This window comes from Misgurnus anguillicaudatus, chromosome 18, assembly GCF_027580225.2.
Source record: "Misgurnus anguillicaudatus chromosome 18, ASM2758022v2, whole genome shotgun sequence".
Lineage (NCBI taxonomy): Eukaryota > Metazoa > Chordata > Actinopteri > Cypriniformes > Cobitidae > Misgurnus > Misgurnus anguillicaudatus.
The window spans coordinates 7427090-7452459 of NC_073354.2; the positions used below are offsets into that span (position 1 = coordinate 7427090).

Consider the following 25370-nt stretch of genomic DNA (forward strand, 5'->3'; position numbering starts at 1 on the left):
CACCTACGTCCGATGAAACTGTCTAAGTGCAATGTATTATATATACTGTATTGTGTCAACAAGGTTGTGACCTTTGTAGAATTTAAGATGTCTTACATTGTATCAGCTCTGCTCTGGTCTTGGGTCCATTGATGGGAATAATTTCAGTGTCTGTAAAAAAAAAAATGGACAATTAAACTCATGTAAAATCAAACTTAGTTTCTTCTGTTATTTATATGCTACCTTAAGGCTTATTGTGAGAAAATAGTTGTGTCATTGTTGTACTGTAACTATGCTAGATATCTTTTCAATCTCTTCTTTACAGAAATCCTCCACCTTTTCTTTCAGTTGAGTGACAGATTTCCTCACATCATCAAAAGATAGAAGAGAACTAAAAATGATGTTGTCTGTCGATCCAGGAGATGAAGAGAGAGACTGAAAACTCTACATAAACACAACACAATGACAAAAACTATCAACACAAACCAACAATCAGATTTCTGCTCATTTATTTTACTGGCCGAATCAGAAATGGAATTTGTCATTTATTTGCCCTAATACATTAAAGGCAGGATAGGCAGGAATTATCAAAAATACTTTTTTACAAATTTGTTTAAACTGTCTTTATATACAAATACATAATTAAAATGTAAGTACTCTGAAAAAGAGAGTATAAAACTCGAGTGTCTGTAGACGTCTCAGGACTGTTTTAAACACAGCTAATTATTTCCATTCAGGACGAAACAAATGATTGGCTTGCGCGACTATCACTTTCTTTCGCGACCATGGCACCACCCCTGTTGCTATGGGATCTGCCCACACATGCACACACCCGATTGATTCGAACGTGCACGAGGCACTCTAGGAAGAGCAAAAGTATGGCAGAGAAAGTGCATACAGAACTCACAGTACCTGCATATGCAGTCAGCGAAGGCAAACAAGGCAAACAAACGATTAAACGAAGCAATCAAACAAGAGTAAATATCGCGTGGCTTTTCCTCGAGTCCATGATGCGGTAGCGGTATTGTCTCCGGAGTGTAGTCAGAGTCTGCAATGCTTTCATCACGGAAACTCTTCCATGCAAAACACACTGGCGTAATAGTGAGTACTAAAAGCCATCCTATTTGTTTATATTCCTAGTGATAAAGTTAGGTGTATTATTACATGTGATTGTGACATGATGTTATTACATGCACCGTGCTCCTTCCACTCCGCGTGTCTGAGGTAAATGCTGCTCCGAGCGCGTACATGTGTTTTGGGGGCGTGGCTTTAGAAGAAACCCAGAAGGGAGGGGGTGGAGTGAATGGAAAAATAAGCTGTTTAAAACATTGGTGAGAACTTTACAGACACTTGATTTTTATACTCTCTTTTTCAGAGTACTTACATTTTACTTATGTATTGGTGTGGCAGGGTAGTTAGATCCTCCCTGTAGTGACGTCATGTCATTGGTAGCCTATCGTCCCGCAGGGGAGGTGTGTATAAATGGCTGTTTGGTGCGGGCCGGATGTGCGTCATTTGTTCTGTGCCTGCGCTCTTCCCGTTTACCGGCATTCAACAGAGGTCTGTGGTTAACACACAGCTGTGTGTCTATTCTAGCACCGCTTGTGTCATTGTGGGGGCTCTGTGTACACTGTAGAGCCTATGGTAAACAACCGTTATGCGCGGTCTGGCTCGTTACACTGCCTAGTTCCAGCATTCCCGTGTGTTTACCGTTTGAGTTGGGACATCTAATATATGCTGTTTGGCATCTCCTTCATCTCTATCCCGTGGATACTGACGTCAGCTCTGCTTTTTGGTGTGGCAAGCGGCTGCGTTATTTGGAGCTGTGTGTCCGACGGCAGTGAGGCTTTCCTTCACCGTGTGCTGTGTTATGCTGTGTGAGCACCACTGATAAAATCACGGGTATTGGAGTGAGTGTGTGTGTGCGTGTGTGCACTTAGTGTGATTCTCCTCTTTTGCTCCCTCTCTTAGCCCATCTGATGCCAATAGGCTACAGCTCTGAATTAACTGTGAATCCTTATTGTGGATTGTGATTTCCAGCTTTAGTAATTGGCTGGGTGACTACTTTTATTTCTGCATTTTAAACTTTTGTACAAATAAACAAATTCTATTTTGCTACCCACGTCTCTTGCTCACTTTGTTCAGTAGAATGAACCTGTGTTCCTTATAACATTTTTAAGTGAACTGTGATTCCCTGGTATAGTCCCAGGGTGGCGTAGTCTATTGTAGATTTTTTGAGTGTTGAATATTGCTGTAAAAAGACCACTTTGCCACATTTTGGCATAGTCGGCAGGGTCCTCACTAAATTGAGCAGAGACGTGGGTGAATATTACTTTACCAGCTGGTATTGCCATTATTTGCTTTTCTTTTTATTTCACAGGAACAAGACAGCAGCGTAGACTCTTTGAAGGGTCTCTTTGGCCATCTCCCCTGATTGTGTTTCAGGTCCAAATTTTCTTTCTGCCCCGCCTTGCTTGGTGGTAAGTGTTTTACTAAAAGTTAGCTATGGCAGAAGAATTACAAGAACTTCGGGATCTTGTGGCCCAATTAAGAGCTGATAATGAAAGACTTAGACAAGAACAGACTCAAATTGTTATTCCAGGTCCCAGTACAGCTCCTATTTCTACCACCTTACCCTCTGGTGCACAGCAATCTGCTGGTGCAAGTGCCCCATCTACTGAGCGATTTGTGTTTGTTCCCCGAGATAGGAAGTGCCCAAAATTTAGCGGGAGACCCGGTATTACCATAAATGAATGGGTAGAGGAGGCCCAAGCCTGTATGCGGGTTCGCCATTTGTCTAGAGCTGATCAAGCATTCTTTCTTTTTGATCATTTAGAGGGAGAAGCTCGGGATGAGATCAGGTATCGGTCTGAGACAGAGAGGGGGGACCCAGATAAGATAATTCAGGCCTTAAAGGAATTGTATGGGTGTTCTTTGTCATATGTAGCATTGCAACAGGCATTTTTCTCCAGGAGGCAGCAGGAAGGAGAAACACTTTTAGAGTTCTCTATTGCATTGATGGGCCTCTTGGAGGGGGTAAAACAGCAGTCGCCGCATGCCATACCAAATGCAGAAGTTTTATTGCGTGACCAGTTTGTCGAGCATGTGCTCGATATTGGTCTTCGTCGGGAACTAAAACAATTAGTCCGCCGTGACCCTACCTCTTCCCTCTTAGATGTTCGTAGCGAGGCAATGCGCTGGGAGCGGGAGGGAATGCCTGGGGGTGCGAGAGGGCGAAGTCAGTCTGTACCAGTGGCCTATGGGGTCCAGTATGCCATACAGGGCGAGTCGCAGGCAGTTCGTTTGAGCTCCCCTCCCAAGTCGGAGCTAGCAGAGTTACGGGAAATGTTGAAGGCACAACAAGAACAGTTAAACCAACTTACCCAAGGTTTCGCTCGCTTGCAGGTCCCTAATTCATATAGCCGGTCCCCACGTCACAGTAATATAGTATGTCGGAGGTGCCAACGTTCTGGCCATTTTGCTCGAGAGTGTGATGGAGAACGTGTTCTCCCTCGCGCTCCAGCAGTGGGTACATCTTCGACTGGGGCTAGGCAGTTTCGATCTTCACAGCCGTCGGAAAACTAATCCCCACCGGGCTGCGGAGTCACAGCGCGGATGGGGAGTCATTTGGCTCAAATGTTGTAAACCGTCTAAATTCTGTCTCTCGTTTGGTGTCCTCCTGCCCTCATCTTAATGTGCTCATCGGTGGTGTTCAAGTGCCATGTTTAGTGGATACCGGTTCCATGGTGTCCACAATCACCGAGAGTTGCTTTCACAAGTATTTTGAACCATGGGGGCAGGAGCGTCTTAGGTCTTGTCAATGGTTGCAACTTACCGCGGCGAATGGTCTTGCGATTCCTTATATCGGGTATATGGAGCTCGATGTCGAACTTTGTGGTAAAGTAGTACCGGAGTGTGGAGTGCTGGTTGTTCGAGATCCTCCTGGTGGTGCCGGTGGACATGTCCCGGGTGTTTTGGGGATGAATGTCCTTGGCCGGTGCTACCAGGAACTTTTTGGACAACACGGTACATCCCTTTTTGACTTACCGGCGGTGTCACAGGCCCCTAGCTCCGTCACAAAGGCATTACAACATTGTAGTAAGGTTAGTGTCCAGACCTCTGTTGATCGTGTTGGGGGGGTTAGGGTGCGGGGGCAGGGTGTGTGTCACATTCCAGGTGGTACCATGAAGTTGGTAGCAGCAACCTGCTCAGAATGTTATGCTTCCGGTCCCGTGCTGTTTGAGCCTCCAGATGCAGGCTTACCTGCTGGTTTGTTGGCCTCCCCCGCACTGGTTCAAGTGACCCGGGGCACGGTGTATATCCCGGTTGTGAACGTGGGTACCACTGAGGTGATTCTTTACCCCAGGACGTCTTTAGGCACATTGAGTGGTGTCTTTGTCATCAGTTTGCCAGAAGGTATTACTGAAGTAAGGTCCTTAACTGCTACTGTAGGCTCCCATAGTGCCTTGGTCCCCTCTACTGTGGAGGACCAGATTGATGCCATAGATTTGTCAGTTTTGGCAGCGGAAGAGCAAAGCCGGGTCCGGGCCTTGCTTCACAAGTCCAAATTTGTGTTTTCAGCCCATGAGGGTGATCTGGGGTGCACTAACCTCTTGTCCCATGATATTCCGCTTCTGGACGATACCCCTGTCAGGCAACGGTACAGGCGTATACCACCTTCAGAATATGAGGTAGTAAAGTCCCACATTAATCAACTTCTTGAGGCACAGGTTATCAGGGAAAGCTGCAGCCCCTATGCGTCTCCCATTGTTTTAGTTAAGAAAAAGGACGGTAGTCTACGAATGTGCGTAGACTATCGTCAACTCAATTCTAAAACTAGGAAGGATGCCTTCCCTTTGCCCCGTATTGAGGAGTCCCTTGATGCCCTGACCGGTGCCCGCTGGTTCTCCACTATGGATTTAGCCAGCGGGTACAATCAGGTGCCTGTCACTGAAGCTGACCGGCCTAAGACTGCTTTCTGTACCCCATTTGGCCTATTCGAGTGGAATAGGATGCCATTTGGTCTCTGTAACGCTCCCAGCACCTTCCAACGTCTGATGGAGAGGTTGTTTGGTGACCAACAATGCCAATCTTTGCTCTTGTATCTAGATGACATTGTGGTGTTCTCTTCCTCGGTGGCTCAACATCTGGAGCGTCTGGAAGTCGTCTTGGGTCGGTTAGGGGCTGAAGGACTAAAAGCCAAGTTAGGAAAGTGTGCATTCTTTCAACGTGAGGTAAAGTATTTAGGGCATGTGGTGTCGTCTCAAGGTGTGTCCACAGACCCAAGTAAAATTGAAGTGGTAGCTCAGTGGCGCACTCCTACAAGTCTGTCCGAGTTGCGTTCGTTCCTGGGTTTTGCCAGTTATTACCGCCGTTTTGTGGAGGGGTTTGCCAAGTTGGCGGCCCCTCTGCATAAATTGGTGGCCGAACTGGCAGGTGGCAAGACAAAGAAACGTAGAGAGGTGAGTTTTAACGGTGCCTGGGGTGAGATTTGTCAGGATAGTTTTGAAGCCTTAAAGAGGAAACTCACCTCTGCCCCTGTGCTTGCCTACGCAGATTTTACTTTGCCATTTATTCTGGAGGTTGACGCTAGTTTCAGTGGTCTGGGGGCAGTTCTTTCCCAAGAACAGGGAGGAACCGTGCGGCCAATTGCATATGCCAGCCGCAGTCTTAGGCCCACTGAGCGCAATATGAACAACTATAGCTCTATGAAATTAGAGTTTTTGGCGCTCAAGTGGGCCATGGCTGAAAAGTTCCGGGAATATTTGTTGGGGCACAAATGTGTTGTCTTCAAAGACAACAATCCCCTTAGCCATCTAGCATCGGCAAAGCTTGGGGCAACTGAACAGCGTTGGGCAGCACAACTTGCAGCTTTTGATTTTTGAGGTGAGGTCTCGATCAGGCAGATGTAATAGAAATGCAGATGCTCTGTCGAGGCAGCACCCACTTGACTCTAGCATGTTAGGGGACTTGCTTCCAGGCACTGCAGTTCCTCATGCTGTACAGCAGGGGGTGGGTACACAGGTAGCGGTTCAAGCCACTCAAGCGGTGATCACGGCCCTGCCCAGTTATACCGCTGCAGATTTGAGCTCTTTGCAACAGGCGGACCCCACGATTAATGAAATTTTGCCCTTTTGGAAACGAAAGGTGTTCCCTAGCGCAGAAGAACGCAGACGATTGTCTAGGCTGGGGTTGATTCTGCTCCGTCAGTGGGATCGGTTCGTGGAGAGAGAGGGCGTATTGTATCGACGAGTGTTCCGCTCTGATGGAGGTGAGGAACGTTTCCAATTGGTTTTACCCACTACCTTAAAGTCTGAGGTTTTGAGGCAGCTTCATCAGGAGCATGGGCACCAGGGGAATGAGCGTACCACTGAGTTGGTACAGCAGCGGTGCTATTGGCCTGGAATGTCCTCAGAGGTGGCACGATGGTGCCAGGAGTGTGAAAGGTGCCAAGTCGCTAAGCATGGGGGTCCCACCCCCCGTAGTTTTATGGGCCATTTGATGGCTTCAAGACCTAACGAGATCGTAGCCATCGACTTTACTGTGCTTGAACCCTCTCGTTCAGGAACTGAAAATGTCATTGTGATGACTGATGTTTTCACGAAGTACACCATGGCTGTCCCCACACGGGATCAACGGGCAGAGACTGTGGCCCAGGTCCTGGTGGCCGAGTGGTTTTACAAGTTTGGGGTCCCTGGTCGGATTCATTCCGATCAGGGCCGTAACTTTGAATCCTCTCTCATCCAGCAACTCTGTCAGTTGTACAAGGTCGAGAAGTCTCGCACTACTCCTTACCATCCGGCCGGTAACGGCCAGTGCGAGCGTTTCAATAGGACATTGCATAATTTCCTCCGCACATTGCCTGTCTCTCGGAAGAGGGACTGGGTGTCTTGCCTTCCGCAAGTACTTTTCTGCTACAATACCACCCCGCATCAGACCACTGGTGAGTCCCCATATTTTCTGATGTTTGGGCAAGAACCACGGCTCCCAGTTGACTTTTTGCTGGGCAGAGTCCAGGAGGTAGGGGTAGGTAATGTTCATGAGTGGGTGGTGGAACATCAAACTAGGCTTCATGTGGCCTTTGAAGGGGCACGTGATCGTCTAAGGGTTGCAGCGGAGAGACGTAAAGCACATCATGATCAGAATGTGCGGTGTGTGTCGCTGGAGGAGGGCCAGTTGGTTTACCTCCGGGAGTGTGGCATGAGAGGTCGCCATAAGATCCAAGACTTGTGGAGCCCAGTTGTGTATAAAATAGTGAAGGCACCTGCTGAATGGGGTTCGGTGTATACCATTGCACCGGTTGATGATTTAAGTAAGGTAAGGCATGTTCATCGCTCTTTGTTGAAGGCTAGGATTCTGGGGGACCATCCAGTTTCGAGCCCTCAGGATAGGCCTTTGGCTGAGGTGGCACTGCCTTTAGAGGATGAGCCAGAAGAGGGTGATTTGCTAATGTCTCTGCCTGAAACCCCCCAGGCTCAGAGTCGGGCTGTTAGTGATTTAGCCCCTGCAGCTGTTCAAGCTCCCTTGAATGTCTCGGACCCTTGTCCCCCTGGGACGGTACCTGTGATACCAGTAGCCCAAGGACAGCACCGTTCTGGGGAAATGGGTCCCCCTTCGGGATTTGTTACCGTGTCTGCAGGCCAACCAGGTACTGAGGTAATGGCTTTGCGGAGGTCAACAAGGCCCAGAGCAGGCCAGCACTCGAATGTCCATCACCTGCCACGGTCAGTGGAAGTGCCTGGTGAGGCTGTGCCCCTAGGTGGGTCTGTTTCTAGTGGGATTTCTGCCATTTTCAGGCCTTGGAACTGATAAGGGGAATTGTGGGGTTGCCGTATTCTATCGTCGGGGCGACGATACAAAAAGTAGGGGTAGATTGTGGCAGGGTAGTTAGATCCTCCCTGTAGTGACGTCATGTCATTGGTAGCCTATCGTCCCGCAGGGGAGGTGTGTATAAATGGCTGTTTGGTGCGTGCCGGATGTGCGTCATTTGTTCTGTGCCTGCGCTCTTCCCGTTTACCGGCATTCAACAGAGGTCTGTGGTTAACACACAGCTGTGTGTCTATTCTAGCACCGCTTGTGTCATTGTGGGGGCTCTGTGTACACTGTAGAGCCTATGGTAAACAACCGTTACGCACGGTCTGGCTCGTTACACTGCCTAGTTCCAGCATTCCCGTGTGTTTACCGTTTGAGTTGGGACATCTAATATATGCTGTTTGGCATCTCCTTCATCTCTATCCCGTGGATACTGACGTCAGCTCTGCTTTTTGGTGTGGCAAGCGGCTGCGTTATTTGGAGCTGTGTGTCCGACGGCAGTGAGGCTTTCCTTCACCGTGTGCTGTGTTATGCTGTGTGAGCACCACTGATAAAATCACGGGTATTGGAGTGAGTGTGTGTGTGCGTGTGTGCACTTAGTGTGATTCTCCTCTTTTGCTCCCTCTTTTAGCCTATCTGATGCCAATAGGCTACAGCTCTGAATTAAATGTGAATCCTTATTGTGGATTGTGATTTCCAGCTTTAGTAATTGGCTGGGTGACTACTTTTATTTCTGCATTTTAAACTTTTGTACAAATAAACAAATTCTATTTTGCTACCCACGTCTCTTGCTCACTTTGTTCAGTAGAATGAACCTGTGTTCCTTATAACATTTTTAAGTGAACTGTGATTCCCTGGTATAGTCCCAGGGTGGCGTAGTCTATTGTAGATTTTTTGAGTGTTGAATATTGCTGTAAAAAGACCACTTCGCCACATTGGTATTTTTAGATAATTCCTGCCTATTCTGCCTTTAAAGCTGCAGTCTGGCACTTTTTTGGGTTTAAAAAAACAGACAGTGTTCAAAACTATCTGCTTGCCTTAGCTCGATTCAAAACGGTAAGCTTGTAATGATTTTAATTCCAGTGGTACTGGTGAATTTCCGTGGGAAATTCAACCACATCTTTACGTCATTACGTCACTTCTGCACACATAAAAAAGGAGACCCAGCTAGTAGATTATATTGCGTGTGAGGATGATGGAGGTGGATATTTATAGCCTTTCTCACAGCACTTGGTGAACATCTGCAGTGCTTAATTGTATAAAAAGCTGTTTTCAGATGCCCACCGACTGATTTGTTAGCTTTTGTTTTTGACAAAGGTTTTAATGCGTACTTTAAAAAAGGTTTTAAAATAAAGCGCAGTAATTTACTACAGTGTTAAGATTATATAAAAATATATGTGATTTAAAGTTATGAAACTTAACTTTACCATCAGTTAAAAGGATAACAAATAACAGACTTCATATAAATAATAATGATAAATAAATTGATGAGACAAAAAATGCCGGTTTGATATATCCAAAGGAAGGGAATATTTTATGTTTGATCATCAGACATTGGAGGGCAGAGCAGCTGCACTGAGATCGCAGCAAATATCAGAAGGACTTGCCAAGATGAGGCTGCCCTCGTCGGTTTATACGCCACTGACCACCCGCTGATTCACCGGAACTCATATGACCAAAGGGAAATTTTAATATAGGCACTATCTTTACTAACTGACCACATCTTTGAAGTTAATTCATCTATATTTGCAAATAAACATCTCTTAAAATTACATTTTATGACACAGAACAAGTAATATTTCGAATATTGTTAAAGCTTTAAGCGTCATGCCGTTGATGCGAAATGCATTCTGGGAAACTTGGCTGTCTGAAGTATACACAAATTTCCTTTCTGATGCATCCTTGATAAAATGGAAGGATCAATAACACATCCTGGGATGTTATGTGAACTTGGCTTGATGCGATCAGGGGCTGTTTCTCAATGTGAAGGATACTTCCTTGGCAGAACTGGTCTTTCCAAGTCAGTTCCTTCAGAGGAAGAACACATAAATGGAACAGGCTAGCAAGTGCACGTCATTGCGTCAATACGTCAGTAAAAAGGTTTTCTTTCTGCACTGCGCGCATAGGATTGTGGGTGATTTGAGAGCGTGAAGAGCATGAAGGATACACATATGCATCCTTTCCTGTGGGATATTTTTCGAAAGCAGGACTCAGTCCTTGGTTGCAATTCCGAGGATCCTGGACATTGGAACAGTCCGTCGACGGATGTCGATGACGTAGCATCCTCAAAATTCTGGCTTTCGAGGATCATTCCTACCCTGCGTTCCAGTTTGTTTTTATGACCTTCTCTCACTAACTTACCTCAGTCTCGTGCACTCAGAGGTACCTCATTGCTTATGTTGTACGAGTGCCCACTACTGCTAAAACACTTGAAGTGGGTTCAAATGGATCGGCCTAAGCCCTTGATCACATGGAAAGTGGAGAATGCCCCCTCCATCATTTGAAGTGTGCAAAGCGCGAGTTGCTGAAGTGACGTCACAATCGTGTTGCATTGTGGGACATGGAGCTGCCTGAAGTGTACATATGAAGTTGACTTGCTCCCTCGGTCCCTCTTCATTACAAAGATTTGGTAAATTGGATTTTACAAGCTTTAAAGAGTACCTATGGTCCGATTCACGATTTTACATTTCCCTTAGTGTGTAAGTGTGTATTAGTGCATGTTGGCGATATGTAAAAGGTACAAATACCAAAGTAAACAACGACGTGAGTTATCATCTTCAATGTAAATCTCTTTTCATGGACTACAATAAACACACGGATTATAGGCAAAAGTTTACTTCCTGGAATTGGCGATGAAGAGAATGCCAACATTATAATAATTACTCCCGCTTCGGACTCAGCCTGTAAATTAACTCCTGTTATACTACGTGTCTAGCCTGGATGCCAGCCGATCTTAGCCCTGCCCACAAAATTGGAATTGTGGTTGCTTAAAAAGTGGAGGGACATGCTAGGCCCCGATATTTTTCAAGCAAACGTAATGGGTATCGCCGTGTATGAAGTTCACCTAACGTACAAATGGTAAGAGTCTGACTGTATGACTTAGTAAATACTTAAAGATACAATTTGTATTTATGCGCCGCAAGACGGCGCCAGATCAAACAAAAACAATGATGTTGTTTACTGACGCTCTGAAGCAGCGTGGAATTATGGGATTTGTAGTCTTTAACTCAACCGCTGATGGCCATCAATCAGACGCGAACGAGAAATCACGTTGATGGATAAGGTAATCAAGTCTTATAAATGTTGCGTTTGATGACACGTTTATTTCATTATGTAAGTTTATATGTGATGTTCAAAACGAAATTGTTAGTCATATTGATATTACAGTATTAGTCCAAATTCGATGGCAAACACAGCACAGAATTAAGTTTTCAACTTACAATCTACAATGTATTGACAGTACAAATCTTATTGTGAAGTGCCTTAAAATGACCATTTATATTGCTGTACAATACCTTTTGATGTGCATATCGTCCGCGGGAAGACGCGCTGATTATAATCTACACACTAATGTTGTGATCAATATAATAGCATACGTTTTTTGAAGCGTTACGAATCAACATACGTCACACACTCCGTTGCTCTGATTGGTCATGGGTCTATCCAATTGAGTGCAGAGGCATTTTTCGGTTGAGACATGCCTCATAATCATAGCCCAATGGAGCGGTATCAGACTTCTGACTTCTGATTCTGACTAGATTCTGAAATAGAAATGTTTTGAGGTGTGCAATTATTTTCTGGGAAACACACGGCGAACATAGTTCCAGGCAGCTCTCTTGACCACATTACAGTTCCATATCACTTTGCATAGTTAACTGTAATAACAGACTAAAAAAAACAACATGACAGACGCTTTTCCAAGGCAATAACACTGTTAATAACAGCGCTGTTTAGAGACGAACAGGGGTAGCCTTGTTCACACAATGTTTCTCTCTCTCGCCCTCTCTCTTGCTCTCTTTCTTTTTTCTTTTATTTCTCTCTCTGTGTCTTTGTCGCTCTTGCTTTTTTTCTAATAACTTCATTAATAACTGCATTAGAATGCTATCAATGGCTCAAACCTCCATTGCAAGCTTTAATTTGACGTTTTGGAACAAGCAACCATTGGATGAGACGTGGAAGAAACAGTCCTACTCACAATAGCGATTTAAGTACAAAAAATGGACGAATCCCTTTAAATATATCATGTGATCGATGTCTTGAGGCGTGGTAACTGTAGTATAAGTGGAATAATTGACTCCGGGACGTTGAATAATAGAAAAATAATGCACACCCGAGGTGTAACGGCCACTTAGCAAGCATCACCACTTCAGGTTTGCATTATTTTTCTAATAATTCAATGGCTCGTCGTCAATTATTCTTTACTTAAACATCATTTTCAGAATGCCTCTGAAATCGAGTTCTACTACTTAGTTAAGCATAACTTGCATGCTAGCAGCATGTAGGGTAAATGTAGCAATGTAGCTTCCATTTTAGCTTACTTGTAGCTAGTTTGAAAACTCATTACATTTTGAGACAAAAGGGCCAGGGGCATGAGCCCCCCCACGCCACTGTCATGCTGTCATTTAAACCTCATTCACACAGACCTCTGGTCCCAGAAAATACCCGTAAAATTGCCAGACACGCGTCTGTGTGAACAAAAACTCGTTCCGTTAATCTTCTGGGATCGTTGCCGGAAAGAGGACCTAGTAAGATACGCGGGTAACCCTCTGTGTGAACAAGAATGCCGTAAAGGGCGTGTCGAAGTGAGGACCCGCGCGTCATCATCACAACACAAGTTATGGTTCAGCTCCTTACAACGACAGATAACATGCATATAAACATTCACCACGAGAAATGTTGCAAACTAGATTAAAGCAGTTATCAGGAAATGATATATGAGACGCATAAACAATGACGCACGTGCTGTAGTGAGGAAGCGCGTGTCATGGCAACATGAAGTTGGTTCAACTTTTTAAAATGAGGGATTTACAACATTCACTACGAGAAATGTCAGCAAACTGGACTGAAGCAGATATCAGGTAAGTTAGCTCGTTACTTACTGCGTTGAAACGGAGATCATTCAGCAGCATAAAAGAATATCGCGTCACGTGCTCATTTGAGCTATAATAAACGAAAATACCCGCATGTCATTCCAACGAGATATATTGTTCAGCTCGTCAAAATGTGGGTTTTCAATGCATATAAACAATCACGATGAGAAATGTCTGAAAACTGTATCAAAGCAGAAATCAGGGAGCTCGTCAAATATCCACTCTGAAGCTGAGATCATTCACCAGCATAGAACTGAGCATTCACACGCTCCTTTGTAGTCTTATTATAAACAAAAATGCACGCGAGTTGTTTCTGGAGAGAGAAATAATACAGTTGTGTTCAAAATTATTCAACCCCCAATGCTGTTAAGGGTTTTAGGGAATTTAGTGTACATTTGTAATTGTATTCAGAATGAAATCCTACAATGACTTCTTAAAGAACCATATGCAACTAAAATGACATCAATTGGTTTTGTAATATAGTAGTAAATGTTTCTTTTGTGAATTCTTCATTGAAACAATTATTCACCCCCTTGAAGAACTACCACTCTGAAGAACAGAGGTTCATTGAAGTGTTTTCAATCAGGTATTGAAAACACCTATGGATGTCAGGGAACAGCAATAAAGCCTAATAAGCACCAATTAGGCAGCTTTAAAATGACTGTGATACTCAACTCCTTTTAAACATTTACTGGTGTGGTTACAAACATGGTGAAGTCAAAGGAATGGTCCAGGAAGACAAGAGAAGAGGTGATTAATCTTCACAGGAAGGGCAATGGCTATAAGAAGATTGCAAAGATTTTAAACATACCAAGAGACACCATAGGAAGCATCATTCGCAAATTCAAGGCAAAGGGCACTGTTGAAACGCTTCCTGGTCGTGGCAGAAAAAAGATGCTAACTGCGACTGCTGTGCGCTATCTGAAGCGTAGAGTGGAAAAAAGTCCCCGTGTGACTGCTGAGGAATTGAGAAAAGATTTGTCAGATGTGGGTACTGAAGTTTCTGCTCAGACAATACGGCGCACCCTGCGTACTGAAGGCCTCCATGCCAGAACTCCCAGGCGCACCCCCTTGCTGTCTCCAAAGAATAAGAAAAGTCGACTGCAGTATGCCAAAAGTCATGTGGACAAACCACAGAAGTTTTGGGATAGTGTTCTGTGGAAAATTAGAACTGTTTGGGCCCATGGATCAACGCTATGTTTGGAGGAGGAAAAACAAGGCCTATGAAGAAAAGAACACCTTGCCTACTGTGAAGCATGGTGGGGGGTCAATCATGCTTTGGGGCTGTTTTGCTTCTGCAGGTACAGGGAAACTTCAGCGTGTGCAAGGTACCATGAATTCTCTTCAGTACCAGGAGATATTGGATGACAATGTGTTGCAGTCCGTCACAAACCTGAGGCTTGGGAGAGGTTGGACCTTTCAACAGGACAATGATCCCAAGCATACCTCCAAATCCACTAGAGCATGGTTGCAGAAAAAAGGCTGGAACATTTTGAAGTGGCCATCGCAGTCACCAGACTTAAATCCGATTGAGAACCTCTGGTGGGACTTAAAGAAAGCAGTTGCAGTGCGCAAGCCTAAGAATGTGACTGAACTGGAGGCTTTTGCCCATGATGAATGGGCGAAGATACCCGTAGATCGCTGCAAGACACTTGTGTCAAGCTATGCTTCACGTTTAAAAGCTGTTTTAACTGTAAAAGGATGTTGTACTAAGTACTAAGATTGAATGTCACTTGGGGGTTGAATAAAACTGATAATGATGTGAGCACAGAAAAGACATTTGTGGTTATTTCATTATAAATGTTATGTTATATGTGTCTGACCTACACATGCCTCTTTGATGTAATTGTAAGCAGGATGACTGAATGATCAAAATCAATGTCAAACCGGCCAAAACAATCAATTTCAGTTGGGGTTGAATAATTTTGAACACAACTGTATATAATATGCAAACTTCAGACGCTGCGTAGAAGAGAGGGCGGGACTTTCAACATGTCACGTGTCTTTCCGGGACCATCAGATGCCGTGTAATCTCGGCAGTGTGAACGAACAAAAACTCTTACTATTCCGGAAAAATCCAGGATGCATTTTACGTGTATTTTACGGAATTTCTGTGTGAAAAGGGCTTTAGTTGCACTTCAAGATTTATCAAGTATACAATATTTTTTCAACACTCCCAGCTTTATTATTTTTTTATTATGTAGTAGTAACTGTTTTGCGAGAAAACTACATATGTCAATCATTTCAAAGTTATCAGTACAAAAGCATCTAAAAATCTACAGAAATATGGCATAACGGCAATGATTTTTTTGTTTGTGTTCACTACACTTTCCAATGCTTCAGGTCAAATCAATTCAATCATCTTTCATGACCTGATTTACTGGATTAAAAAAATTCTGAACGTTTAGCTTACATATCCTAAATGACTGACATCTCTTTATTTAAATAAAAAAATGGTATGGTTCCATTTTCCATCAATGATCCTCTCTTAAACAGATTTTAAGATGTATTTATTGTCATGCATGTTGTGTTGTAGTGTATAGTGTTGAGTTACGTGAAGGAAACTGATGTGATCTTTTGTTTGTGAAAGTTTCTCCATCTCATCATTTCTCCTCTTCAGATCATCAATCTCCTGCTTCAGTTTCTTCAGTAGTTCTTCAGCTCGACTCACTGCAGTCTTTTCCTGATCTCTGATCAGTTGTATCACCTCAGATCGTCTTCTCTCAATGGATCTGATCAGTTGAGTAAAGATCATCTCAGTGTCCTTCACTGCTGTCTGTGCAGAGATCTGTTAACACACAGAGACTGAAACTCAATCTCAAACACTTCTTACAGTATTTATGTTTCTCTATTCATCAAAACTCACCGTGTGAATCTTCACAGCCTCTCTTAGATCCTGAATCTCCTTCTCTTTCTCTAGGATTATCTGATGGAGTTTGCTCTGGTTGTCCTCCAGTAGTCTCTGTTCAACAGATTTATAACAGATAATTCAACTGGTCAAGAAGGGTTTGAGCGAGTATCTTTAAAACTACTTAAGCTGTCATTCATCTGCTCTTGCGCGCCCCCGGCCACGCGGCTCTGCTGCGCTTCACTTCCTTATTTCATATATTTTGCATTTGTTCATACCTGTTTCTCAGTTGTCTCTGCTGCAGCTGATACAGTGTCGTGATTTTTATGTTCATCCATCGTACAAAGAAAACAAATACATCTCTGATCAGTGCGACAGTAAACCTCAAAGAGTCTGTCATGTTGAGAGCAGATCATCTCCTGAAGTCTTCCTGTCACATCAATCACTTTGTGTCGTTTTCCTGTGTGAAAAGCTTCATGTTGTTCAAAGTGAGTTTGACAGTAAGATTCAAGACACACCAGACAGGACTTGATAGCTTTGTATTTTCTCTCAGTACAGACGTCACACTCCACATCTTCAGGTCCAGCATAACTGAGATCAGATCGATCAGTCTGAAGTTTTGTCTTCTTCAGTTTCTCCACCACTTCAGCCAGCATGTTGTTTTTACCTAAAGCAGGTCTTGTAGTGAAGATCTGTCTGCACTGAGGGCAGCTATAAACTCCTCTCTGATTATCCTGATTCCAGTAGTCTGTAATACAGCTCATACAGTAACTGTGTCCACAGTTAATGGTCACTGGATCCTTCAGTAAATCCAGACAGATTGAACAGATGAACTGATCCTGAGACACTGAAAGATTCGCTTCTGCCATTTCACGGACTGCACCAATACAGAAATGTGTTCAACAGCACATGGACACTAAAGTTTCACTTTCTTTTCTCAACCTCAAATGCTTCCTGGTAGGGGTCTACACGGAAGACCCCAGGACCTGACACACACTCGAAGAACACACACTCCCATTTAAATAAAATATTTAATAAACAGCAACAAAATCTTATATTAACTGTCACATACATTTTTATGAAGTTCAAATTGTGAAATTTTATTTTTATTTTTGGTTGCTCCAGCCAATCACCTAACACACATGTGCTCTTTAAATGTTTCTATGGCTACCAGTCAGCTTCTGCAGTGACGCAATGACTTTACCTTTGACAATTGGCTATTTTATTTAGAAGGTGGGACTTATTCCACATTTTGCATCGTAGGCTACTTTTAAAGCAACACTAAAGACTTATTGCTCTTTGCTCCCCCTACAGGTTAGAAGCGTAATTGTTCATTACCACTGTCTTAAATACTGCAGCATAGCTGGCTCTGATTGGATTGTAGGTCTGCCGTAAAGCAAGGTTTTTTAGTTTTCACTCGAACTACAGGACCGCGACCCGGCGGTTGAAAACTTCTTTAGTGCGGTTTTGGCCGATAGAGGGCTGCAAAGCAAATGTGAAAGTGCTGTTGACCCTGTTTTGAGTGGATGAATGACTGAAACTTTTTTGGAAACATTATTTTAAGGTAAAAAAACTATTTGGTGTTGCTTTAACTTTCTCCAATGTTTATTGCACTATTGAAAAATGACTGTCTTCTTGTTATATCTAAAGTTTTAGCACAGACTCTGCTCAAAGAGCACAGAGGTGATAGCAAAGAAGTAAAGCTAACCGCAGCAGCAGAGCGTACGTGGCACTGAACGAGCAAATTTTATTATCATCCGAATGGACAAACTGTATAAATTATTATGCCAGTTGACCCGAGAAACAAAAAATGCACCTGCGGTATTCAACACCGTCACTGTAAGTGGACTTTTAAAGCTGAAATAATGAGTGGATTAAGCATTTCAATCGGCAAGAGAGGAATAACATGGATTTCTTGGCAAGGAGGATTGTGCATCTGCAATCAGGAGGGAGAAGGCTATATGGGCAAGACAGAAAGTTTAATTTTCGCTATTTGTTTATTGACTTGTTAATAGCATTTAGCTGAAGAATATTTGCTGATCGGGTCCAGTCGGGTCTGTGTCTTCCTGGACGAGTTCCGGTCCAGTTTTTAATCATAAAACGGCTCGTTCTGGTTCTTCATTCTGATTGGTTGAAACGCGTTCTAAGCCGTGATAAAATACCCCGGTAAACCCACGGTTCAGACTGCATCACCAGTTTCACTGTACCAATGTTGCTACATACTGATTTATGAAAATAAATACCACAGTCTTTAATCATTTTTAATTTTTCTACATTTGCACAATTTGGGCGATATCCAGATAAATGTCAATAATGTCAATGTCATTTCGTCAATAAAGAGAAAACGTTCCCTGAGTTGTTTTTGTCTTAAATTGATACACTGACGCATTCACTCGACACAACAGCGTTGTGGTGGATTTAGCGTGACATGTAAGTTTTGATGGCTCTGAATCTAATCTCTTACAAAAGTTCTTCACAAAAATGGAATTATCTCCGCTTTTAGCGGAAAATTTGAGAGGTGATAACTGATAAGAGAACAAATGAAACGTTTGTTTTTTGTTGTTGGAAAGCGGATGGTCTGTTCTTTCATTTGATATTTTATGTTAATTTAAAGAAGATAATTTTTCTGTGAGGCATTAAACTAAAACTGGGTGGCAACTTAAAAAAAAAAAAACGCTGACGGGGAAAGAGTTAAGCATGCTTCCAAGCGTATTTGATCATCATGTCACGGCCGGGGCGGACCCAAGTTGACTAAAAGGCCGCGCCCCTCTCTACTTTCCACCTCGAGGAGGTTCCCAAGACCACTCCAATGACCAGACAGACAAGTATACTACGTTTAAAAATATCTTTATTTAAATAATTAAAAATAAGGAAAGGGGAGGGGAAAAAGGGGAAAGGGCACTTTAAAAACACTTCTTCTCGCCCCCCAGGGCGGCTTAGACCATGGCGCGGGGGCCCGGACTCCTGTCCACTTGGTCCTTGAATCCGTGGCGCCCTCCGCTTCCTCCTGGAGGCAAAACAGGTAAACCACTGTTAGTGACTTGTTTTCAACGCGGGATTGCGACTAATCTGATTTTTCCTCCGTATCTCCTACAGCCTTAGGTTTTCCTTGTTGGGGCCCCTCGCTCTCTTCGGGACGGTGTACTAGGACAAAGGTAAGTAATTTACTCCTTCCACACAGTTCGTTCCTTCCGCAGGACGTTGCTGTGGGCACAGATGGATCAACACAACACAGGTAAGTTACTCACGAGGCTTGGACTTCTCGTTTGCTTCTAGGCAGTGCACTAGGGCAAAGGTATGCATTTCACTCTCTCTTCACAGTTCGTTCTTTCCTCAGGGCTTTGCTATAAGCACAGACAGATTACCACATCACACAGGTAAGTTACTCACGAGGCTTGGACTTCTCTTTTGCTTCGAGGCAGTGCACTAGGGCAAAGATAGGTATTTCACAGTTCGTTTCCTCCTCAGGACTTTGCTATAAGCACAGACAGATTACCACATTACACAGGTAAGTTACTCACGAGGCTTGGACTTCTCGTTTGCTTTGAGGCAGCACACTAGGGCAAAGGTATGTATTCCACAGTTCGTTTCCTCCTCAGGACTTTACTATAAGCACAGACAGATTACCACATCACACAGCGTATCCTTTCCTCCACTAAGAAATTAAAGGGTACAAACATTTATATCAATGAAGACTTTTCTGATTTGGTGCAGCAGAGGAGACGTGAACTGCTGCCAAAACTGAAAGAGGCAAGAGAGAAAGGTGAAAGAGCCAGTTTAAGGTATGATAAGCTTATAATTTGGCCAGCAAATGGACAGAAGCAAGCATCTGAATAACTGCTCATGACCGTTAATTTTTATCCTGATGTTTGTGTTTTGTTTTTGCTTTGATGTTTTAATCTTATTAATATGACAAATTTACTTTCAAACTTGCCTAAAAAAGGTTTAGTTTTAGCTCATTTGAACATTTGTAGTCTCAGAAATAAGGTACATGAAATTATAAACATCTGTTCCAATGGGATTCATGTATTTGCTTTATCAGAAACACACTTAGACTCCAGTTTTGATAATTCACAGCTAGCTATTGAGGGGTATAGACTATTTAGAAAGGATAGAAATCAAAATGGTGGGGGTGTTGCATTCTATATTAGAGAAAATATTGTAGTCACTCCAAGGGAAGATTTGATGAGCAGCGACATTGAAATGATATGGCTACAGTTAAATATTCAGTTTAACAAACCCATTTTAGTGGGCTGCGGTTACCGACCTCCCAGTTCGAATGTAGAGTATTTGGAAAAAATATGTGATAACATTGAGAAGGCATCTGCTCAAACAAAAGACATCTTTCTGTTGGGGGATTTCAATATTGATTGGTTCTCAAAGAAGTGTTATTTACGTAAAAAGATGATCACTATAACTAATGCTTCTAACCTTAAGCAGATTGTAACACAACCCACAAGAATTTCTCTGAATGGTAAATTCAAATCAACATGCATTGACCACATTTTTACAAAGTTGTGTTCACATGTCATCTCAGTAGGAGTAGGATGCAGTGATCATAATTTAATCATCACAACAAAGAAAACTAAATTGCCTAAATCTGGTGCAAGGATTGTCTATCGAAGGTCTTACAAAACGTTTGATTCTAATGCGTTTGTGGAAGATGTTGAAAGGTCCACTTGGTCGGCGGTTTGTGACGAGGAGGATGTTAATGCTTCTTTACGTATTTTCATGGATAGGTTTGTGAAAATAGTTGACAAACATGCACCAATTAGAAAAAGGTCGATAAAAGGCAATAATGCTCCTTGGTTAGATGCCGAGCTAAAATCTATTATGAGGGAAAGAGATAATGCCAAAGCTGAAATTCTAAAATCTAAAAGTGATATGGATGAAAGGTATTATTGTATGTTAAGAAATAAAGTGACAAAGCTAAATAGATTAAAAAAGAAAATATATTTTAGTCAAAAGATTAGTAACTCATCAAATAATAGCAAGCAATTGTGGAAAGTGATAAATGAAATAATGTGTAAAAAGCCAAAGTGTTCTAATAAGTATTTGGAAACAGCAGCAGAAATAATCACTAAACCTTTGGATATAGCAAATCATTTGAATGACTTTTTTATAAAGAAAACTGAAATTTTAAGATCTAGTATGTTATCATACCCTGAGGATTCACCTTGTAGTAATGTGAAGAACATTATGAGGAATAAATCTTGTTCATTGACATTTGGTACAGTTAGAGAGGAAACTGTTGAAAGGATGTTGCTCTCTCTCCCAGAGGAAAAAACTGCAGGTACAGATCACTTGGATGGCAAAATTTTTAAAACTGTTGCTAACATCTTATGCAAGCCTATTAGTCATATTTTTAATAGATCTGTGATAAGTGGGGTGTTTCCGGAAATTTGGAAGCAGTCCAAAATTATACCTTTAGTGAAAGATGATAGATTGGGTCTCACTGAATCAAACTGTAGACCAATCAGCATTTTACCTATATTAAGCAAAATATTTGAAAAGTTACTTTTTAATCAAATGATGCAGTACTTTGTATCAAATGATTTGCTCTCCAATTCACAACATGCTTATAAGCCAGGACACTCCACTAACACTGCATTGGTAGAATTGATAGACCAGTGGTTAACTTTTATGGATGACAAAAAGCTTGTGGGTGCAGTGCTGCTGGATTTCACAGCAGCCTTTGATGTTATTGACCATGACATTTTACTGTCTAAGCTTAAGTGCTATGGGTTTTCACATCTATCTGTATCATTGATAAGCAGTTATCTCTCTGGTAGAAGTCAGCAGGTATTTTTCAATGGGAGCTTTTCTGATTGTAAACAGTTGTCATGTGGTATTCCTCAGGGCAGCTGTTTGGGTCCATTGTTGTTTTCTGTGTTTGTTAATGATCTGTCACATGCTGTGTCAAGAGCAGATGTTGTACTCTATGCAGATGATGCTACAATGTTTTATGCATCGCCCACAATAACGGACATAAATTGCACCTTGCAGAGTGAACTTAATGCCATTACAAATTGGGTGAAACTTAATAAATTAGCTCTCAATATATCTAAAACTAAATGTATAGTCTTTGGTACTAAACATATGCTTGGCATGCCTTGTAATTTAAATTTATTTATTGATAAATCTGTGGTAGAGCAAGTGAGTCAGACTAAACTCTTGGGTGTGAAGCTCGATAGTCAGCTCTCTTGGGTTAATCAGATTGACCATATTGTGTCTAAAATGGCCAAAGGCATTGCTGTTTCCCGGAGATGTTCAGTATATTGTCCACCATTAGTTATGAAAACAGTTGTCCAGGCTTTAGTTCTGTCACATCTGGAGTACTGCCCAGTAATTTGGTCCAGTGCTGGACAGGAACATCTGAAAAAATTACAAATCGTTCAGAACAGAGCTGCAAGGGTAGCCCTTGGTTGCTCTTTTCGCACTAGTGTGGATAAAATGCATACTTGTTTGGGCTGGCTAAAGGTGAAGGACAAACTTAATATAAGTCTTCTATGTTATATGCATAATGCTCTATTTAAAAATAATCCAAAATCTTTTGTAGACAAATTGGTTTTTAGTGGGTATTGTCACGGACATGTAACGCGTCAGGTGAGCTCAGGTGTGTTAGTGGTTCCATCTGCAAGGTCCAATTGTATGCTAAGAACAGTATTAGTAAGATCGGCATCTGCTTGGAATAAATTGGACTTAGGAATAAGGCATATATCCAACATATGTCATTTTAAGAAGACTTTAAAACAGAGGACACTTAATAGTCTTATACCAGTTAATTTGTGACTGTTATAGGTAATGAGATTTTAAATGCTGTATGTGTGATGTGTATGTGGATAAAAGTATACATGTGGTTATGTTATATGTATGTTAAACCTATGTATGTTTTACTTGGTGTATTTTAATTGTGTATATGTTTTAGCACTTTGTGGGCCCCAGGAAGACTAGCAACCACATTGTGGAAGCTAATGGGGACCCAAATAAATAAACAAATAAACAAATAAACAGGTAAGTTACTCACAAGGCTCGGACTTCTCGTTTGCTTCGAGGCAGCACACTAGGGCAAAGGTATGTATTCCACTCTCTCCTCACAGTTCGTTCTTTCCTCGGGTGCTGCTGTAAGTATAGGTAGGTTACAGACATGGGGACTTGTGACTTGGTGACTTGGACTCGAGTCGACTTGAGTCTCTATTTTTGTCACTTGTGACTTGACTTGACAAGAAATAAAATACTTGAGACTTGACTCGGACTTGGAAGTTAAAGACTCGGGACTTGACTTGACTTGAGACACGATGACTTGAATGACTTGAGTGTTAATCACATCATGTTTTCAATTTGAATATAAAATATATAAACTATTTAAAAAAAATAAAGTTGACCCAGCTGGAGCGCAGGCTGAGAATGGCGTTGTCATGACTGAATCACGACACTATCATCAGTCATGCCCTCTCGTACCTTACGCACACCACGCCCACTTAGAACAGATATCAACATGTCAGCCGGAGGGGTCCCAAGGGTCATCGTTTTCGGCTTAAACAAGATGGCAAAAGACGAACAGTGCGTTGCAAGACATGCAACATTAAAATCATGGGCAGCCAGACGACAACCTCCAATTTCGTCCCTCATTTGAAGAGCCATTCTGCCCAGTAAGTGCTTGTCAATTTGTTAATATCTGGTTAGTTGGTAATATCTGGTTACCTAACCCTAGCTAATGTAATAATAGCTAAAGTAGCCATTAACCCTCATCATACCGTGTTGGGGACAAATGTGAACAAAATAAGTTTAATTTATTTTTTAAAAATACTTCCCTTGATCTGAGCGGTACGAGACTTGGCTACTTTTTCTAAGTTTGCCACCTGAACACACACACACACACACACAGAGAAAAATGACTGGATTCTTACAATGTTAGGGCCGGTTTAGATATCGTGTCTTTTGCACGCTCAAGTTCATTATTTCAAATGTTGGCGCACGAACGGAAGAGATTACAATTTTGTTTAATTCCATGATGTATTTTACTGAACATGAGTATTTCTTTATATCTTTATATTCTATAAATCTTAATTAAGATCAGATTCTGCAGGTAAAATTACAATAATAAGGTGACTTGACTTGGACTTGACTTGACCTACTACAGGACTTGACTTGACTTGACTTGACATAGCCTGTGACTCGACTTGACTTGACTTGCCCAAGAAAAAAAAATACTTGGGACTTACTTGAGACTTGAAGGTTAGGACTTGAGACTTACTTGAGACTTGCACATGTGTGACTTGGTCCCATCTCTGGTAGGTTAATACATCACACAGATAGGTTACTCACAAGGTTTAAACTTCTTGTTTCCTTCGGACAGTGGGCTTTCGCAACAACGTTCATGCACCGTATACCTCCACCCGTCTGCTTACGCCTCAGGGGTGTCGTAGGGGCTGATGGGTCGAGTGCCACGGAGCCGAACGCTTCCCTAGCTCTCCCTCCTTGCTTGGACAGCCGGGGGCCGCGAGCTGGGGCGAACTCTCGATGAGGGTCCGCATACACCAAAGGCTTCTGGGGGATAGATTCAAATATTGCCACGACCCAAAATCCGTACAGTACACTTAGTTGCTACTCACTTGGACGTGACGCTGGACTTCACCACTGCCTACTTTCAAAGTGATGCGGTTATAACTGACACACAGGGGGCCGAAAGATTTGGTCTCTTCTTCGCACGGGGCACGAGCCACAACGTGTTCTTCTTCCCTCACGAGTCGTCCGAGGCTGGGGCAGTTCTAGACACTACAAGCACAGCACACACAGCAAGCTTTGTGTAGACACCAATGATAATTGCACTCACCCACAGCACTCGACACACTCTCACGTGAATTTCGGGACTGGACCACCTGGCCTCGAGCGATCAGTGAGGCTGGTTGGGCGTCGCTCTTGTCGCAGGAGAGACAGTATAGTACACAATGGAAAAATCAGCACAACCCCTGTGTGTTATTTTACTACCTGTTTGGCTCACCCACACTTCTTGTGTTCGCAGGGCCAGACGACCTACAGCAGACGGCTTCCCAAAACGAGTGGTTCCTGTTCGTGCTTCCGGTAGTTCCACGGCTCACCCACGCTTCCCTTCACAGTGGGGCCAGGTATCTTTAACACACTCAGAATACACAATAGCAGCCGTTTGTCAATACTGCATCCACACACAACAGCGGTTACTCACTCGTTGTTTGTTCTCACAACCTGGGGTTTAACTGCACTCGTTGACTCTGGATTCGCACACTCACAAGTAAATCCGTCCACCAATCTCTTCACCTAGTCACCTTCTGCCTCTTTCTTCCCCAAGGGATCGATGTGCATCAAAACGGCGGCCCTACACAGCAGCAACACAGCGTGGACAAAGTTCACCAACAAGCTACCCTCTGATGTCTTCAAAGGCCTTTTTGTACTCTGCTTGCTCTCCTGATCGACCTATCAGAAATCGCTGTGTAAATCGCCCTCACCTGTGTGTAATTTGGCCTGATTTAGTGTTCGGGGAAACCCCGGAAATTCCGGTGTTTGGAGTTAGTCGTCCGGGCGGAACCATCGTCGGGCGGAACCCGTCTTCCACACTTTTGGTTCCGCCCTTACAGATCGTCACCTGGTGACAATCACTTCAA

General features: G+C 42.9%; 1 protein-coding gene and 1 long non-coding RNA gene across 3 annotated transcripts in view; both read right to left on the reverse strand.

Annotated features, from left to right (window-relative positions):
• The window catches only part of LOC129443100 (tripartite motif-containing protein 16-like protein), a 28072-nt gene extending 11472 nt beyond the window's left edge, over positions 1–16600 (reverse strand). The window contains exons 1-5 of the mRNA XM_073855705.1: positions 16008–16600; positions 15748–15843; positions 15436–15669; positions 257–423; positions 97–146 (exon numbers count right to left, since the gene is read on the reverse strand). Coding sequence (XP_073711806.1) covers positions 97–146; positions 257–423; positions 15436–15669; positions 15748–15843; positions 16008–16598 — 1138 coding nt within the window. The 5' untranslated portion in view covers positions 16599–16600. The remainder of the gene's footprint in view (positions 1–96; positions 147–256; positions 424–15435; positions 15670–15747; positions 15844–16007) is intronic.
• Positions 16601–21419: 4819 nt separating this feature from the next.
• LOC141350499 (uncharacterized) lies at positions 21420–24345 on the reverse strand. 2 transcript variants are annotated; one of them, XR_012358564.1, is made up of 3 exons: positions 24123–24345; positions 22757–22848; positions 21420–22104 (listed from the first exon to the last, which is right to left on the reverse strand). It is a non-coding gene; the product is annotated as an uncharacterized lncRNA (long non-coding RNA). The 2 variants fall into 2 exon arrangements; XR_012358563.1 differs by having other exon boundaries at positions 22757–22851.
• Between the last annotated feature and the right edge of the window lie 1025 nt (positions 24346–25370).